Source organism: Crinia signifera, chromosome 12, assembly GCF_055691185.1.
Source record: "Crinia signifera chromosome 12, ASM5569118v1, whole genome shotgun sequence".
In the NCBI taxonomy this organism is placed as follows: Eukaryota; Metazoa; Chordata; class Amphibia; order Anura; family Myobatrachidae; genus Crinia; species Crinia signifera.
Window position 1 is genome coordinate 38,978,800 of NC_139228.1, and position 19,877 is coordinate 38,998,676.

Sequence of the window (19,877 nt, forward strand, 5' to 3'; positions counted from 1 at the left end):
GCATCGCATCGTACACATACACGATCTTGAACGATGCGATGCGATGCGATCCGATTCGATTTCCCATAGGAAACAATGTTAAATGGCTCAATTTAGCCAAATTATCATAGGAACAATAGTAAATGGGCCAAAAACACCCCTGAACATTGAAATGTCCCCCCAAAAGTAGTGGACGCCACCCCGCCATCAACGTGAACCCGAAGCGTGGCGAGCGCAGCGAGCCCGCGAGGGGCGGCGGTACGCGTCCTCCGACCTTTTCATGCCCTACTATCCACTAGGACGTGGAGTAAGAATAGAATAGTGTGGCGAGCGCAGCGAGCCACTGAGCCTGAAGCGTGGCGAGCGCAGCGAGCCCCGCGAGGGGACGCGGATACCTTCACAGTTATACGCGTCCCCTCGCGGGCTTCCCAGGTGTCCATGGCGACGCGGACACCTGGGAAGCACGCGAAGGGACGCGTTTACCTGTGAAGGTATCCGCGTCCCCTCGCGGGGCTCGCTGCGCTCGCCACGCTTCGGGCTCGGTGGCTCGCTGCGCTCGCCACACTATTCTATTCTCACTCCACGCCCTAGTGGATAGTAGGGCATGAAAAGGTCGGAGGACGCGTACCGCCGCCCCTCGCGGCCTCGCTGCGCTCGCCACGCTTCGGGTTCACGTTGATGGCGGGGTGGCGTCAACTACTTTTGGGGGGACATTTCAATGTTCAGGGGTGTTTTTGGCCCATTTACTATTGTTCCTATGATAATTTGGCTAAATTGAGCCATTTAACATTGTTTCCTATGGGAAATCGAATCGGATCGCATCGCATCGTTCAATATCGTGTATGTGTACGATGCGATGCGATCAGATTTCTCTACGGAGAATAGCATGGTGCGCAATTAACTTAGCGGGCGCCCAGATAGGAAACAAGTACCCATATGTGCAGTGGTCATCTGTGCTGAAAGTGACCCTGGAAAGTGCTAGAAAGGCCGTCTCTATAACCAAGGCCGGTTTACCATTAGGCAGCCTGAGTGTTACGATCACAAAATGAAGGATGGCTTATAGAGACGCATTCTTATTTATATTTACAGTTTCTTATATAGCGCAGCATATTCCGCTGCACTTTACAATTGGAAACAATTGGTGGTTAAACAAACTGGGTAGAAACAAACCGACAAAGGTAGAAGGGCCCTGCTCGCAAGCTTACAATCTATAGGATTGTCAACCTCTGTTTCGGTTTGTGTCTACCCAGTTTTGTTTAATCACTGTTGTTTCCAATTGTAAAGCACAACGGAATATGCTGCGCTATATAGGAAACTGTAAATAAATAAATATATGATTCTTGATGAACTTAATGCAAATGGCAGCTGTTAAATTCCTACGACGTCCCCTCCACACATTCACCTGAGGTACTGGAAAGTCGGTTTTGGTCTGTGGGTGGTGGTGGGAGCAGTAAGCACAATTGTTTCAATAATGCCAATAAACCTTGCACCAGTCCTGTCTATAGCCATTTACTGCAGGACACTTCTTATTTTGCTAACTTGACCTTTATGTATCCTACCTTGCAGACCCCCTCTACACAGATGTCTCTTCTGCCTGGCTCGCAGGGTGTCCCGTCCAGCACAGCCATCTTGTGTCTGTAGTAGAAGTTCTCGCCTTTGGGTATGCAATTTAACTCACACTTATTGGATGCTTGGAAGAAAAAAACAAAAAACACATTTACACGTCATGTTACCATTAAATAATGTTATATCACACTGTAAATACATTCTAGTCTGCTATAAGACTACAGAACGCTGGTGAAAAAGTTTATGATGTTTGTTTTTTTAGATAATTATTTTAATAATGATAGATAGAACATTATAACAACTACTAATACATTACAACATATTGAATTATGGCCCTTATTCTGGTTCACTCGCAAAGGCAAATTCCTTCTCAAATGGACAAAGCCATGTGCACTGCAGAGAGAATTAGATTTGGGTGGGGTTTTACTTCAAAGTGAGATCTATATTGCAGTGTAAAAATAAAGCAGCCAGTATTTTCCCTGCACAGAAACAAAATAACAAACCCATATCTAATTCTCTCTGCACATGTTACATCTGCTCCACCTGCAGTGCACATGGCTTTGTCCACTTGAGAAGGAATTTGCCTTTGCGAGTGAACCAGAATAAGGGCCTATGTGTATAATGTCACTGGATAGCAGAGGAAAGGATGCAGTCTCACCAGATTGTTATTTTATTCAAGTTGTGGTGGATGTGTACAGTAATGAGAAGTGGGGTAACAGAATAAGTGAAACCAGAAACAATATCTAATGCCAAGTATAAATGTAGACGTACAGCTTGCACTTGACCCTCATACACTCCATTGCAAAGGTCACTCAATTATTTATAAAGTTGTGGTCTTTGATGGCGTAGACTAAACATATAACCCATCACCTCACAGTCATGTCACACCATGAACCTAACTCACTCCAACTTTCCCATTTTCCTACAAAAACACATTTTTGTTTATGACAAACAAAGTCCTGAAAGTAAGCAGCCGCGGGGCTGTGGTGAGGGCAGTGCCACCAGTGCCAGCAATGTCGCAGTCTCAGTGGCACCTATCCTGGATAACTTGTGGGGTGACTGTAAGGACACCCTGCTGCCTGACGTAGGACTCACCTGGTGACAAGCATCATGCACCTTAGTGTCAGTGTCACAAGTTCAAGGGGGGTGGGGGGCCAATGGTGGCAGGCAAAGGGTGTGGTGGTGCCCTGTTATGCCACTGAGGAAACATATAGGCTATCTGTATTTCATGAGAGATATTTGGGCATTTTAATGTTCTAACATTGAGGTTTGTGAGGTAATAAATGTGATTCCAAAACAGGGAACGCCTGGCCACAATAAAATGGGAATTACTGCGCCAAACCTGCTCCGTGGAGAAAGACAAAGGGAAAATGTGACCCATCCAGATCCTTCCATCAGTAACAGAGAGACCTTATGCACCCAAACTGTCCCGGAATGTGATCATTCGTCAGACTGCATTTAGGTCTACACCATTAGGTCGACTTGCATTTAGGTTGACCTGACTGAAGGTCGACATGGGTTAGGTCGACAGGGTCATTAGGTCGACATGTGTTAGGTCGACAGGGTCATTAGGTCGACAGTGGAAAAAGTCGTCATGTTTTTGTTTTAAAAAAAATTTCATTTTTTAAGCGTCGACACAGTCAACATAGCACCGTTGCGCTCGCCATGCTTCGGGCACGGTGCCTCGCCATGCTTCGGACACACTATTTTATTCTCCCACCACGCCCTAGTGGATGGCAGGGCATGAAATACCGCCTGTCGGCACATGTCGACTCATAAAACAGTGAAATGACCCCATGTCGACCTTTTGCCTGTTGAACTTCCCCATGTCGACCTAATGACCCTGTCGACCTAAGTCATGCCAACCTTCAGTCATGTCGACCTAAATGCAGGTCGACCTTAATGCAGGTCGACCTAGTGGTGTAGACCTAATGCTTGTAGACCTAAATGCTGTAGACAATATGACCGTATCCCACTGTCACTGGCTTCTGGATGCACTGACCTATGCAAAACATGATGCAACACATATGCAGATCTGATCTGCATTATATACAATGATATCTCTCTGGGGGTGGTATATACTGAAAGGAAAATGCAGCCACAAGCCTATTTCTGGGCTTTGGCCACATTTCCTATATGGTCATGTCAATCTAGTCTTATGCATGTCAACAATATGTATGGTGTCGACCAGAACACTGCAACATCCGTGCCGGGATTTATTGCCCCATTTTCTTCTGCAACAATATGCACATCCCTCTACAAGGCCGCTATAAATATGCTGACATTTCACTAATCATCGTTGACACCCTGGAAACTTACACAAGCCCCATATTAGGTGCAGACTGTCCACTAGAGTACGGTTTCTTACATGAACGTCAGATGACACAACCACCTCCGTGACACTACCATAACACAGCAATAAGCCTGACCATGTCCCCGCGTCTGCATAGTTACATCCCTGTACTGCCCAAGAAAGTATCAGGCCCTATTTAATGGGATTTTAAAGTCAGCTGCAGTAAACTGAAAGTTACCTATGTGATTAAATATAAATGTATTTTTCCTTACCTCCATAATAAGGCAGCCACTTGTATCTCTTTCCCTGGAACTCCATCCCATCGTACTCTGTGCACTGCTCAGCACGGAAATCCCGGGACCCGTCAGGGCAGTCCTAGGGGTTGAAGAAAGAATCACAATTATTATCAAATAATAAAGAATGTTCTAAATAAACAAAATCAGCTGTCTTAGCAGATTTAGGAGTACCATCATTTAGAAAACGAATAAAATACATTGGGGAAAATCTCATGGTTTGTGAATATAGTTATAATGTTGACACCACATTGTCGACAGCCCAAATCGCTTCCTTGCCTGGTACGCCCAAGGGTGAGAACAATACAAGGATCTTCTTTCTAAGCTCTTAGCTTTAGTATGCCTCAGCTGTCCTATATTGTGTCATGTCATCCAGGCGTTGACTATTCCACCCAAGGTAACCTATAATGCATGGATCCTCAAACTGCGGCCCTCCAGATGTTGTGAAACTACAAATCCCAGCATGCCTTGCCACAGTTTTGCTATAAGGGAGTGTTAAAACTGTGGCAAGGCATGCTGGTATTTGTAGTTTCACAACATCTGGAGGGCCGCAGTTTGAGGACCCATGCTAATGTATCTCACCTAAAATGGCTGCCTTGTTGCGTACCCTTTGTAAGTGATTATATTAACCATGGAAGTTACAAAATGGTTGCGCAGATCCCTCCTTTATATCTATTATACACATTGTTTTTTTCTTTCTGTAACACTAAACCCTGATGATGAAGAAAGGTGCTGTGTAAATAACATTATTTATTATTATATATCGTCCAAAGGATAAGGAAAAAGTTAAAACAAGAACTGCGGTAGCAATTGTGGGGCATGTGACTGACAAAATATGATCATTTGGATTTTGCAGTACAGCCCCAGCAATCCCCTTCTAGCTTCCAGTTATGGAGTGTGGTATGGGGTTCTGAAAGTCGGGATCCTGACAGTCATTAGCCTGAGATCAGGATCCCGACTGCCCGGACTCAGACAGCGTGGCCAGCGCAACAAAGCCCCTTGCAGGGTCGCTGTGCTCCCCACGCTGCGGGCACGGTGGCTCACTACGTGGGCCACCTATTCCATTCTCCCTCTATTGGGGTCGTGGACCCCCACGAGGGAAAATAGCGGGTGGCCGTCGGGCACCCGGCTGTCGGCGTTTTGACAGTCGGGATTTTGATGTCGGGTAAATGACTGTCGGGATCCTGACTGTCAGGACCACGTCCGGCACCCCCAGTGATGCCCTGTCTGTTATTTCCAGCCCCCTTCTGTCTCACTTTCTCCAACCCTGCTCTCTGTCATTTGCAGCCCAAGCCATCCCCGTATCTTCTTCGTCTGTTTCAGCTGCTCCTCCTCACCCACAGTGGGTCCTCTTTCCTTAAGTGGGGCCGCGTGGCATCATGAGGTTTTGTGCGCCAGTCAGCAAACAAAACAAACTTTATTGCATGGCATGTAGGGGGTAGGAACCCTCTTTCCTGCAGTAGTATCAGGAGGGAGGGGGAGGGGGTGGGTTGGGTGGATGGGGGGCATGGGTGGGACAGACAACCCACTCTTTGTCAGTGTTTCTGGGCCCAGGACTTCAGTCCTGGAAGCCCCACATGATGGTGCTTCTGATTGTGTCATCTGCAGGCTATTTATTAAGCTTTTCTTGTTGGGACAGTGCCCATCCCAGTGAAGAGTAAATATTACAGTGATAGCCCAGGATTGGACAAAACTTGCCTACTGGTCATGTGCGGGCATCAGGACATGCATGTACAAGTATAAATTGGCAGACAGGGATCAGAGAAGAAAGGCATCCGTACATTAATAAATAGGCATTTATATACTTAGGTGATTAATCATAATAAAACATTCCTAAAGGCAGTCATTTTGTGGCATAATCAATATGCGTAAGAATCTAATCTTCGGTGTCCCTTAGTCACATGATCTAATAACAATAGGTTTGTTCTGAATGGCAGCTTACACTACTGTACATGTGGCAGTTACAGCATAAGGCAATCAGATTTTTCTACAATATATTATTAGCCTTAACAAGTATAATGGAGGAAATCGCACACCGGTATACAGCTCACCGTGAAAGGAATACTATATACAGCTTAAAAGAGCAGCACAAAGACAAAACTGAAAACGGCAGTATAGCAATACCGCAGACCACTTCAACTTGGGATAGGTCTTGTGATAGGCGCAGCACCTTCGCTAATGTTACATTTCAGATACTTGTCAGAAACAGGAGCACTATATATGGTGTACTGAAAGTATCCTAGGGAGTACTTACCTGCACGTTGCATGAGCGATAGTTTCTGGTTGGTCCTATACAGTTCGAACCCCCATCTGCCCTAAGGAAGAAGAATCCAAACTGTATTTAGAACTAAGCCTACAGATGAGACATTTCGCATGACTATCACAATGGTCTTACGTTGAATATTACAAAATATATGGTCATACAATGTAATCAACTTTCCTTCTAAAGCTGGATACACACTGAGACAATGTGTACCGGGATGATATCCACATATAGTTACTGTGGGACACAGTGGCCTATCACTCCTTCCTTCAATAGCATACTCCATATCGCTAATATTATTGCATGGTTGGCCATGTAGCAGGGTCGATTGGCTGACATCAATAACGACCATGGGCACCCGCATATCAGGCTGAGCACTGAACGATGTTGTCCCGGTTTGGCCAGAAAGGACATATGTAGGTCCTTTCAGTATGTGGTAATAAAAGTCCCCTTACTAAAGACTAGATGCTATTTTTCTAGCTGTGTGTGAAAATGACATAAGCTGATTGGTTGGAACTCTCGCCACCATTTTCATACATCTCCCCCTTAAAAGCTTATTCTGCCTTTTTTTTTTAAATATATTGACTATATTACTGGATACCATTTCTCCCCCACTTTCTAGAATTATGTGGAGCTTCTCACCACGCCAACACCAGCCAGTCATCCACACCTTCTCACCACGCCAACACCAGTCAGTCATCCACACCTTCTCACCACGCCAACACCAGCCAGTCATCCACACCTTCTCACCACGCCAATACCAGCCAGTCATCCACACCTTCTCACCACGCCAACACCAGTCAGTCATCCACACCTTCTCACCACCCCAACACCAGTCAGTCATCCACACATTCTCACCACGCCAACACCAGCCAGTCATCCACACCTTCTCACCAAGCCAACACCAGCCAGTCATCCACACCTTCTCACCACGCCAACACCAGCCAGTCATCCACACCTTCTCACCACGCCAATACCAGCCAGTCATCCACACCTTCTCACCACGCCAACACCAGTCAGTCATCCACACCTTCTCACCACCCCAACACCAGTCAGTCATCCACACCTTCTCACCACGCCAACACCAGCCAGTCATCCACACCTTCTCACCACGCCAACACCAGCCAGTCATCCACACCTTCTCACCACGCCAACACCAGCCAGTCATCCACACCTTCTCACCACGCCAATACCAGCCAGTCATCCACACCTTCTCACCACGCCAACACCAGTCAGTCATCCACACCTTCTCACCACCCCAACACCAGACAGTCATCCACACCTTCTCACCACGCCAACACCAGCCAGTCATCCACACCTTCTCACCACGCCAACACCAGCCAGTCATCCACACCTTCTCACCACGCCAACACCAGCCAGTCATCCACACCTTCTCACCACGCCAACATAAGTCAGTCATCCACACCTTCTCACCACGCCAACACCAGCCAGTCATCCACACCTTCTCACCACGCCAACACCAGCCAGTCATCCACACCTTCTCACCACGCCAACACCAGTCAGTCATCCACACCTTCTCACCAAGCCAACACCAGACAGTCATCCACACCTTCTCACCACGCCAACACCAGCCAGTCATCCACACCTTCTCACCACGCCAACACCAGTCAGTCATCCACACCTTCTCACCACCCCAACACCAGTCAGTCATCCACACCTTCTCACCACGCCAACACCAGCCAGTCATCCACACCTTCTCACCACGCCAACACCAGCCAGTCATCCACACCTTCTCACCACGCCAATACCAGCCAGTCATCCACACCTTCTCACCACGCCAACACCAGTCAGTCATCCACACCTTCTCACCACCCCAACACCAGTCAGTCATCCACACCTTCTCACCACGCCAACACCAGCCAGTCATCCACACCTTCTCACCACGCCAACACCAGCCAGTCATCCACACCTTCTCACCACGCCAACACCAGCCAGTCATCCACACCTTCTCACCACGCCAATACCAGCCAGTCATCCACACCTTCTCACCACGCCAACACCAGTCAGTCATCCACACCTTCTCACCACCCCAACACCAGACAGTCATCCACACCTTCTCACCACGCCAACACCAGCCAGTCATCCACACCTTCTCACCACGCCAACACCAGCCAGTCATCCACACCTTCTCACCACGCCAACACCAGCCAGTCATCCACACCTTCTCACCACGCCAACATAAGTCAGTCATCCACACCTTCTCACCACGCCAACACCAGCCAGTCATCCACACCTTCTCACCACGCCAACACCAGCCAGTCATCCACACCTTCTCACCACGCCAACACCAGTCAGTCATCCACACCTTCTCACCAAGCCAACACCAGACAGTCATCCACACCTTCTCACCACGCCAACACCAGCCCGTCATCCACACCTTCTCACCACGCCAACACCAGCCAGTCATCCACACCTTCTCACCACGCCAACAACAGCCAGTCATCCACACCTTCTCACCACGCCAACACCAGTCAGTCATCCACACCTTCTCACCACGCCAACAACAGCCAGTCATCCACACCTTCTCACCACGCCAACACCAGTCAGTCATCCACACCTTCTCACCACGCCAACACCAGCCAGTCATCCACACCTTCTCACCACGCCAACACCAGCCAGTCATCCACACCTTCTCACCACGCCAACACCAGCCAGTCATCCACACTTTCTCACCAAGCCAACACCAGCCAGTCATCCACACCTTCTCACCACGCCAACACCAGCCAGTCATCCACACCTTCTCACCACGCCAATACCAGCCAGTCATCCACACCTTCTCACCACGCCAACACCAGCCAGTCATCCACACCTTCTCACCACGCCAACACCAGACAGTCATCCACACCTTCTCACCACGCCAACACCAGCCAGTCATCCACACCTTCTCACCACGCCAACACCAGCCAGTCATCCACACCTTCTCACCACGCCAACACCAGACAGTCATCCACACCTTCTCACCACCCCAACACCAGACAGTCATCCACACCTTCTCACCAAGCCAACACCAGACAGTCATCCACACCTTCTCACCAAGCCAACACCAGTCAGTCATCCACACCTTCTCACCAAGCCAACACCAGACAGTCATCCACACCTTCTCACCACACCAACACCAGACAGTCATCAACACCTTCTCACCACGCCAACACCAGCCAGTCATCCACACCTTCTCACCACGCCAACACCAGCCAGTCATCCACACCTTCTCACCACGCCAACACCTGCCAGTCATCCACACCTTCTCACCACACCAACACCAGTCAGTCATCCACACCTTCTCACCACACCAACACCAGCCAGTCATCCACACCTTCTCACCATGCCAACACCAGCCCGTCATCCACACCTTCTCACCATGCCAACACCAGTCAGTCATCCACACCTTCTAACCACGCCAACACCAGCCAGTCATCCACACCTTCTCACCACGCCAACACCAGCCAGTCATCCACACCTTCTCACCACGAAAACACCAGTCAGTCATCCACACCTTCTAACCATGCCAACACCAGCCAGTCATCACCACCTTCTAACCACGCCAACACCAGCCAGTCAACCACACCTTCTAACCACGCCAACACCAGCCAGTTATCTACACCTTCTCACCACGCCAACACCAGACAGTCATCCACACCTTCTCACCACACCAACACCAGCCAGTCATCCACACCTTCTAACCACGCCAACACCAGCCAGTCATCCACACCTTCTAACCACTCCAACACCAGCCAGTCATCCACACCTTCACACCACGCTCATGCTAGACAGTCATCCACACTTACTCACTACACCGACACCAGTTAGTAATTCACATTGCATTGGTCTGCTAGGCTTGTGGATATCTATACCTTTAGAATGTTAGCTTTCATGAGCAGGGCCCTCTCTTCTAATCTGCTTTACTAAGCCTTGAAGAGTGATAAAGTGGTGAAAGATAAAGCACCAGCCAATCAGCTCCTGCCCTTCATGTTACAGGCTGTGTTTAAAAAATGTCAGTAAGGATTGATTGGTTTGTTGGTTGGTTGGGTGGTTGTTTTTCTCCCTAACACTTGCATATGAAACCATGGGCCTAATTCAATTTCCATTGCTATTTAGAGATTACGAAGTCCGGATGATTATATACAAACACATACATACCCAATGTATATAAAAATGAAAGCACATACATGATATAGCTGTCACCAGCAGGGGGCAGCACACTGCAGAATTTCAGCTGACTATAACAGTAACCGCAGTAGGACTCTGCTTTGTAACTTTTTAGACACATAAATTAATAAAGGCATATTCAACAGAAATGTAGCATACTGTAGTATTTAAACTTTAAACACTGTGCTAAATTGCTAAAATCTTTATGTGTAACATAAACTATAGAATTTTTCTATTTTTGCATATTGGCCAAACTTAGTTTCAGATCTGCGATCTACATAAATACAAACTGCCTAAATACAATTATTAAATGATCATTCCATTTATTGAAGGAAGAAAATGATCCAACACCAACTGTTCTGATGTGTGTTTGCCCTTGTAAGGTGCGTACACACTATACAATATATCAAGCATGGGGAACCTTTGGACCTCCAGCTGTTGTTAAACTACACATTCCAGCATGCCCTGCTACAGTATCGCCATGTGAAAACTGTTGCAGGGGATGCTGGGATGTGTTGTTCAACAACAGCTGGAGGACAAAAGGTTCTTCATTCCTGGGATATATCATTAACAATATGCATGATTACGATATAGCTAATGATCTATCGTGCAATTGTCTCATGTGTACACACTATATCGTTAACTATGTAAGTGATATCCTCCGTCATCTGAGCAAGCAGTCAACTTTTGAGTATATCGTCAAAGTCTGTATGGGGGGGGGGGGGGGGGGTGTGACATCACTGAATGATATTGTTCAGTGCGTATGCACTATATCCTCCACTAATATCGTTAACAACGGCGGAGGGAATTGTATAGTGTGTAGCTTTAGGGACTCGTTCAACCAATAAATCAAATTGAATTGCTAGTTTGGTTAGATTAGACACAATCAGGCTTGATTACTTCAAGCAATGCTGAATATTAACATCACTTACAGTACTTCTTGACTACCCCCGCAGAACATCTAGGGGCCTCCCAAAAAATGGGGTGGCACTCCGTGCACCGCTGAAAGTCAGGCAACTCACATAGTAATTAAGGTTGAAAAAATATGTTAGTCCATTGAGTTCAAACTATCTGACTTGTAACTACTGACTTGAGTAAGTCATATCTATAGGATTCCATGTTCCATGATTCCAAGTGCCCATAAATGTATCCAGTTTTTATTTAAATTCATTAACAGTAGTTGCTGTAATCACCCCCACCGGCAATGAGTTCCAGAATGTTACTGCTCTAATGGTGAAGAATCCTCTTCTTAATTCAGTTCGGAATTTCGTTTCCTGGAACCTCAGTACATGCCCGGGTGTCCTAAGTATAGACCTTTTACTGAACAAATCATCTCCCAGTTCCATATGATTCCCAATCCTGTATGTGAACATACTAATCAAATCTCTGTTTCTCCAGTGAAAACATATTCAGCCTGGTTAACCTATCTTTGTATTCTAGTGATTTGAGACCTTTCGCCCTTCTCTGTACTTGGTCCAATTAATCTATGTCCTTTTTAAAGGTGCAGTGCCCAGAACTGAACACAGTATTCCAAGTGTGGTCTCACCAGTGCCTTGTAAAGAAGCACTATCACATTCAGGGCCGGTGCAAGGCACCGGAGAGCCCCAGGCGAGTCGGGGTGGGGGCGCCCTGGTGCCGGGGGGAGGGAGGGGGGTGGGGTGGTACCTGTGTAAAAAAATTGCTGCCCCGGTGTCCCTGCAGTGCTGGGGCGGTCAGGGGTGTCCGTGCCGTAGGGGTACCTGCGGCGCCGTCATGTGTATAAAGCTGGCTGCGGCCGGCGGGGTCCCTGTAGTGAATAGCAAATAACTACTCTTTCTGTATTGGGGTATGTCTACCATCAATGACCAAAGGGTCCAGAGAATCTCAACCTATAGAAAGGTTCCATCTCTGTACTGGTTATTGCTAAGTTGATCCATTATAACATCTGTCTGGTACGGTACGGGTGCTACCCCCTTTTCGGATTTTATGTATAGCAAATAACTAGCGCTTCCCGCGCTGCCGCGCGCATAGCGCTAGTTATTTGTTATTCACTACAGGGACCCCGCCGGCCGCAGCCAGCTTTATACACATGACGGCACCGCAGGTACCCCTACGGCACAGACACCCCTGACCGCCCCAGCACTGCAGGGACGCCGGGGCAGCAATTTTTTTACACAGTTCGCTGGGGGTGAGGGGTAAACTGCCGCCCTCCAGGTGCCGGCGACCTAGGCAAATGCCTAGAGCTGCCTAGTGGTGGCGCCGGCCCTGATCACATTGGGGCTAGATGATGCAGATACAGCAATGCTGTAAGTACAGACTGATCCTCACTACATAGTCCTAACATGTTACAGTATTTGTACACGAAGCAGAATGACAGACATCCTTGCACTCATCTCAGGAATCACGCAGATAAATAAAACAGGAGAGAACACAGGTAGCGGCTTTTCCAGGCTATGGTGCTGTATAAAAGTAAAAGATCTGCAGTGTTTAGGTAGAGTCATTTGGTGAACCCCCATATGGTCGACATAAGGTTGACAAGTAAACAGAATGGACTGTGGGTAAGGTCGACATGACATTAGTCAACACGATAAGTGTTCTTATTTTTGTATGTTTCATCATATGTGACGGCAATTAGTGCGAGGTTACTATTCACAACTAAAGTTTGCATAAATAGTAAAAAAAAAATTGGGGCTGGATGTAATGACAGCTGAATTCGACAGCCATGCGGGAGATGCTGACCTTACTCGGACTCTTTTTAAAGGGGCAATCACTTAAAAGGCATGGTTTTGACTTGTAAGTGATTGCCCCTTTTAAAAAAAATATCAGCGTTTGGCGGCATCCTGCACGGCCACCAAATTCAGCCATCATTATATCTGGCCCCTAGAAACAGTCAATCTTTTGTACTTGTTAATCATGTGGTGTTCACCTAGACACTGCTATCATCCAGATATTCTCTACCAGCGGCAGCTCTTACCTCTGCGGAGGAGGTGGGCTGCCACAATGCCGCCGCCCCCCCTCCCCCATACTGTGCTCCTGGTCCCAGCTGCCAGTCCTGGTCCCCACAGTGGGGCCGGCGCATGCGCAGTAGCTTCTTCTGTACTATGCATTCGCTGGCCCCAAGATTCTATTAATACAACATTAAATCTAAATAACATTTACTGCACTATGAAGGAGCTGCCTCTTTTTTGGGTTTTTCTTATATTGAGCCTTAAGTATTCAGTGCAGTCGTCCTGGATTTGGGTCATAGGCACTGCAATCCCAGTAATCCTCTGTACTTTCTGATAACTGCAGTATACTGTAAATGAGTAGATTAACAAAAAACAAATACTGTAAAATAAAGGGAACTACTCTTTCTGTATATGGGGTATGTCTACCATCAATGACCAAAGGGTCCAGAGAATATCAACCTATAGAAAGGTTCCATCTCTGTACTGGTTATTGCTATGTTGATCCATTATAACATCTGTCTGGTACGGTACGGGTGCACTCCCCTTTTCGGATTTTATGTATAAAAGGTGTTTTTATTTGGCATTCTACACTATGAGACATTTTTCCTCTCTTACGCATATGAATTTCCTGTCTACTGTAAAAAGACCAAAGAAACCTTGATATGATTTTACCTGCATGTTTAATATAAGTATATATAGTGTGAGCATTATCCATTACCTAATTTCTGTGTGCCGTGATTTGTGGGGGAGCCTCTATGTAAATATAATCTACTTACATTATGTCAGCTTTAATGTGAGCCTCAATGCATCTCCTATGTAACCCCCATGTTGACCTTTTGACTGTCGACCTTGTTCATGTCAACCTAATGCTTGTGTCAGCCTAATGACATGTCAACCTAAACACATGTTGACCTAGACCCATTTCAACCTTTCTGCATGTCGACTCAATGTGTCGCCGAGCCGTTTGAAGGGAGCAGGGTGGATGGCGGTGGAGACAGGTGTCACCAATGGGAACACCCAGCCTTTCACGGGCATCCCCATGGGAATGCAGGCAGGACAATGTGTGCCGGTGCGGTCATATGACGTCAGCCACCCGCCCTGTCTTCCTCCTGGCAGCGACGGCATGCGAGGGGACGTGTCTTTGTTACACATACCCTCGCAATGGTAGTGACAGCACTCGGTAAGATGCGACCCTTGCGGCTTACCGAGATAACCAGAATCATCCCCTTTATGCAGCTTTCTAGTAACACCCAGGTTCCGTTTCATTGTGTTTACTCTGCACTAAGCAGAGCCAGCGTGGATTTGTGAATTGTTCATATGGAGGAGATTATAATGAGTAATGCTGCAGCCACTGAATAGAGATTGTGATTAAGCCAAGAATACACTTGTATGTTTACCAAAATATACCTAGCAAATAATATATATTTCTAGAACTCAGAGCTGACATATAGATATACTGTAGGCTTATATAGATTACACTGCAAAAGACCACAGGTATTCCATCCAAAGCGACACACGTGTTTCATGAAGTCCTGGAAATATTATAGAACCATTACTAGAGGAATCTAGAAATAAGTGACAATTAATAATCCAAATTAGCAACTTCACAAACCCATAATGGGAGTTTTCAGTAACTCAGTTATGCAATTAATCGGATTACTATAATAAATTGAATAGAACCCTTGAAGGCAATTCAATTAGTGAATATACTGTATACCTTGGATCATGATATTCTACAACGCACATCCCTCTATTAGTAGGATCAGCATGGCTAATTTAATTGGTGTGCAAGGACATATTAGAGATCTTAGTTGGAACTAAACAAGTTACTGCCATGGCTACTTATTTATTTATTAACAGTTTCTTATATAGCGCACACATATTCTATAGCGTTTTGCGAGAATATTTAAACAATCGCATCAGTCCCTGCCCCAGTGGAGCTTACAATCTATATTCCCTACCACATGTATACACACACAGACATTCTAGGGTTAATTTTTGTTGGAAGCCAATTAGCCTACCAGTATATTTTTGGATTGTGGGAGGAAAGAAACCGGAGTACCCAGAGGAAACCCACGCAAGTACGGAGAGAATATACAAACTCCGCACAGTTAGGGCCATGGTGGGAATTGAACCCATGACCTCAGAGCTAAAAAAAAAGTGGTGGATTGTAAAGGACACAGAAGTTCTAGCAGGAACAATAACATTTGAAGAAACTTCTTTCAATAATTGTGAAGCTAAATTCAGCTTTAACTGCCTGGGGCCTACAGTAGTTGCCTTCCCTCTTATACCTGCATTGATCATAAGGTTCTAGTGCACGTACAAAAGACTGTCCGGTACTTGTTTCCTAGCACGGCCACAACGATCATGATCGCGGCCATCGCATGCACTAAAAAATCGGGTGCGATGGTCGCGACGCGATGCCCGCGATTTCCCCATAGGGAACAATGTTAAATGCCTCAATTTAGGCGCGATGCCCCCGATTTCCCATAGGAAACAATGTTAAATGGGTCAATTTACCCAAATCATCATAGGGAACAATGGTAAATGGGCCAGAAACTCACAAAAACACCCCTGAACAGTGAAATGTACCCCCAAAAGTATTTTACGCCACCCCACTATCAACGCGAACCCGAAGCATGGCGAGCGCAGCGAGCCCACGAGGGGCGGCGGTACGCGTCCTCCGACCTTTTCATACCCCCACTATCCACGTCGGCGTGGAGTCGAGAATAGAATAGTGTGGCGAGCGCAGCGAGCGAAGCGAGCCCCGCGAGGGGACGCGGATACCTGTGAAGCCCGCGAAGGGACGCGTTTACCTGTGAAGGTATCCGCGTCGCCTCGCTGCGCTCGCCACACTATTCTATTCTCAACTCCACGCCGACGTGGATAGTGGGGGTATGAAAAGGTCGGAGGACGCGTACCGCCGCCGCTCGCCACGCTTCGGGTTCGCGTTGATCGTGGGGTGGCGTAATCTACTTTTGGGGGAACATTTCACTGTTCTGGGGTGTTTTTGGGGCTTTCTGGCCCATTTACCATTGTTCCCTATGATGATTTGGTGAAATTGAGGCATTTAACATTGTTCCCTATGGGAAATCGGGGGCATCGCGGGTACATTGAGCCATTTAACATTGTTTCCTATGGGGAAATCGGGGGCATCGCGTCTGGACCATTTAAGCCATTTTTAGCCGCATACGACGCGACCGACGTGATTTTGACTTTTTTCAATGCATTTCAATGGGAAAATCGGGGGCATCGCGTCGGTCGCGTCGCAGACCACTAAAAATGACACCCGATGCACGCGATTGTGGTCGTGCTAGGAAACAAGTACCGACTGTCCTTTTCTTTAAGAAAGTGAAGTAGTGAAATAAACAAAATAGATGGTTGAAATTGTATCCACTTACCTGCGAGAGTAACACTGACGCTCTCTAAAACTTACACCCCCGCCACAGGTACGACTACAGTCTCCCCAGTCACTCCAGTTGTCCCAGAAATCACTTTGTCTTTTATTCTTACGTGACTGAAATACAACAATTCAACAGTAGTAAAATACAAAAAAGATGAACTGATTATTGCACTATTTTTAGTTCCAACCAGAACTTACAAGGGGCACAATGGTAACTTATGTCTGAAACAAAGCAGGACAATTTTTAGAGTAGTACATTATATAATACAGGGTGTGTATCTACAGAGAGATGTATTGCTCCACCTCAACATCAAGGAGCTGCACAAATATGGCTGCACTAGCACCAAGAGGCTACATGAATAAGGCTGAACTAGGAAGATATCGCTGTTCAACATCTAGTTTGATTGGAGAGATTTTAATGGGTAAAATGAACGCAATTATTTCAGACAGCTGAAGATCTGGGGCATGCTATAGCTCACAGACAATAGGTCTGTGAGCTATAGTTCGACAGTGACAAAAGTTTGACACATGTAAAATGTTGACATAGAAAATAGACATGTCAACACATTAAAGGTCGACATAAGTTTTTGGGTGTCAATTTCAAGACCTGAGCACGTGTACCCCCAATTAGTGTAGCGCCTACCTGCGCTTCGTTCGCCATGCCTCGTTCGTCATGTGCCTTGCTGCCCCTGGCACACATTACCGTTACCGCATGGATGGTAAAGCATCAAAATAGTCCAAAAACGATAAAAAAAACTTTTAAAAACTAATGCCGACCTTTTCCATGTCAACATTTTACTTGCATGTTGAAGTTTTGTCAATGTCTAGCTAACGGTGGCAAAAGTTTGACGCACGTAAAATGTCGAAATGGAAAATGTCAAAATGTTAACACATAAAAAAAAAGAAATATGTTTTTTTTTGGTGTCAATATCAACATTTGAGCACATGGACCCCCAACTGGTGTCGCTCATACCCTTGTATGGCTCGTTTTGCTTGCCATGCATCGGGCCACTTTACTGATCCCAGTCGGAGTCCACATGGATGAAAAACCATGAAAAGATCCCAAAAGAAGGAAAAAATTGTGATCAACTCCAACACAAACTCTGGTTATCTTCCAATCACAGTAGTGCAATATCCTCACAAACTGATTGGTGGATGGTTGGAGTTATCCACCAATCAGAACACATGAAGCCATTAATGAGTAGGACCCACTGGAAGAGGGCATAGCTGAAGGTAGGCCAGCCCAGGTGAGTACTTTTATTGATCTGAGGTCTGATATCCGAAGTAGGGAGATTCGGAAGAGGGGGGGGGGGGGGGGGGTGAAGGTTGCTGTCCTTAATTTTAATAAGGGAGGTGGGTTGTTGCATGTTGATGATGGGTAAGTTGAAGATTTGGGGTACGATAGTTGGAAACAGTCCCCCAAGTCATAGCCAAGGTGAGGTCAGACAACAAAGATTAATTACATTTCCAGTACCTCTGCACCAGGTAAAATAGTGCTCGAAGGTTTTGAATCAATCATTTAGGATTCGTAGCGTTAGGGAAATCTTTTTTTTTTTTATGTTACAATGCTAGTCTAAGGTATGTGGTTACATTATTGTTTTAAAGTTGCAAAAAAAGAGAATGCTTAGGTTTAAATAAAATCAGAACAAGCTAAAGTTCATTATTTCTTGATGACCAACACTGAAAGAATAACAAAGCGTTTAATCAAATCCAGGTTTGGTGATCTCAGCAGAAAGTATTAGCCGCAAACAATAAACTTATGGGCAGACAGAGAGCATTGCTCAATTGTATATTATATGTTCCAAACATTTATATATATTATATGTGCTAAACTTGAATGTGTAGATTTTAAAAAGTGTATTTGACTATAATGAGAGGTCTTTGTATTTAATCTGTAGCTACTCAGCCAAATAAATGCTCCACTAGTTACCAACCAGGTTATTAAAATATTCACAGCAGCACAGATTATTTCAGTAAGTACAGGACTGTCTGTGACAAGCAAAGGCAGGACCTCGCCTTCGCTATCACTGTACTGTTTGATACCCTTAATAAAAAATGTATTTAACATTATTACAGCTTAGACTTTTTATATAAAACATGAAGGTGTCGTTTTCTATGTTATTAATGTAGGCATTACTGCAAGAGAGGTAATTATTGTGCTTTGTGAGATATCCCTGTAAGATTTATGCATTTGGAAAGAATCCAGCACAATGATAGATGGTAAAGCAGCCAAAGAAATAATGATCTCCCCACACATGTGACAGGAGATAAAAAACACCCCACACACAGTGCAGACAATTGTAAATGAACAGCTACCGCGCACACACCCACAGAATAATTCCTATAGTGGGAACTCTTGTGGGAATTTATATAATTAGTCCACAGGCAAAATGATCTCATGTTTGGCATACAAACTACAATCTACCTGACTACTGAACTACAAACATAATTACACTTAAGGATGTAAAGACAGGAGGTTTTATTACCAGAGCTGAGAAGAGTCTGGCGTATGTACCAATGTGAGAGTCTGGCATGTGTACAAATACATCTCTTTGTAAATCAGAAGGTTTCATGGTCTTAGGCCAACAGAATGTAGAATGCACCAAGCAAAGGGTATACCCCATACTTGCCTACTTTTGAAAACTAGTTTCAGGGAGATTATAGTTGGTAGTAGAATTATGCAAAGTGCCCCAATGAGGGGGCGTGTCATGCTCCACCCAAAGGGAAGTGTCTAGTTCCATATATGGAGAGATTGTGAAAAGAGATTGTGAACGTGGCACCTAGAAGCGTGGGTGTGTACTGCTACATCTAAAGGTGCGTACACATGGGGGCGATTTTGTATAATATCGCGGGAAATATGGTCGCTAAGCGGCCATATTGCCCACAATGGGAGTGTGCAACGGCGATATATCGCCGGGTGCGCGCTCCCGTTTTTACCCCTGTAGTGATCGCTGGTCGCTGGAACATGCTCCTGCGACCAGCTGAT

At 46.0% G+C, this 19,877-nt stretch overlaps 1 protein-coding gene across 4 annotated transcripts in view; it reads right to left on the minus strand.

Annotated features, from left to right (window-relative positions):
• PAPLN (papilin, proteoglycan like sulfated glycoprotein) overlaps positions 1 to 19,877 on the minus strand; it is an 86,534-nt gene that overhangs the window by 38,057 nt on the left and 28,600 nt on the right. For all 4 annotated transcript variants that reach the window (XR_014466335.1, XR_014466334.1, XR_014466336.1 and 1 more), the window contains exons 4-7: positions 16,890 to 17,005; positions 6,386 to 6,446; positions 4,111 to 4,213; positions 1,539 to 1,669 (exon numbers count right to left, since the gene is read on the minus strand). Coding sequence is in view for 1 of the 4 variants with exons in the window: in XM_083167631.1 (XP_083023757.1) it covers positions 1,539 to 1,669; positions 4,111 to 4,213; positions 6,386 to 6,446; positions 16,890 to 17,005 (411 nt within the window). In the remaining 3 variants the exon portion in view is untranslated. The remainder of the gene's footprint in view (positions 1 to 1,538; positions 1,670 to 4,110; positions 4,214 to 6,385; positions 6,447 to 16,889; positions 17,006 to 19,877) is intronic.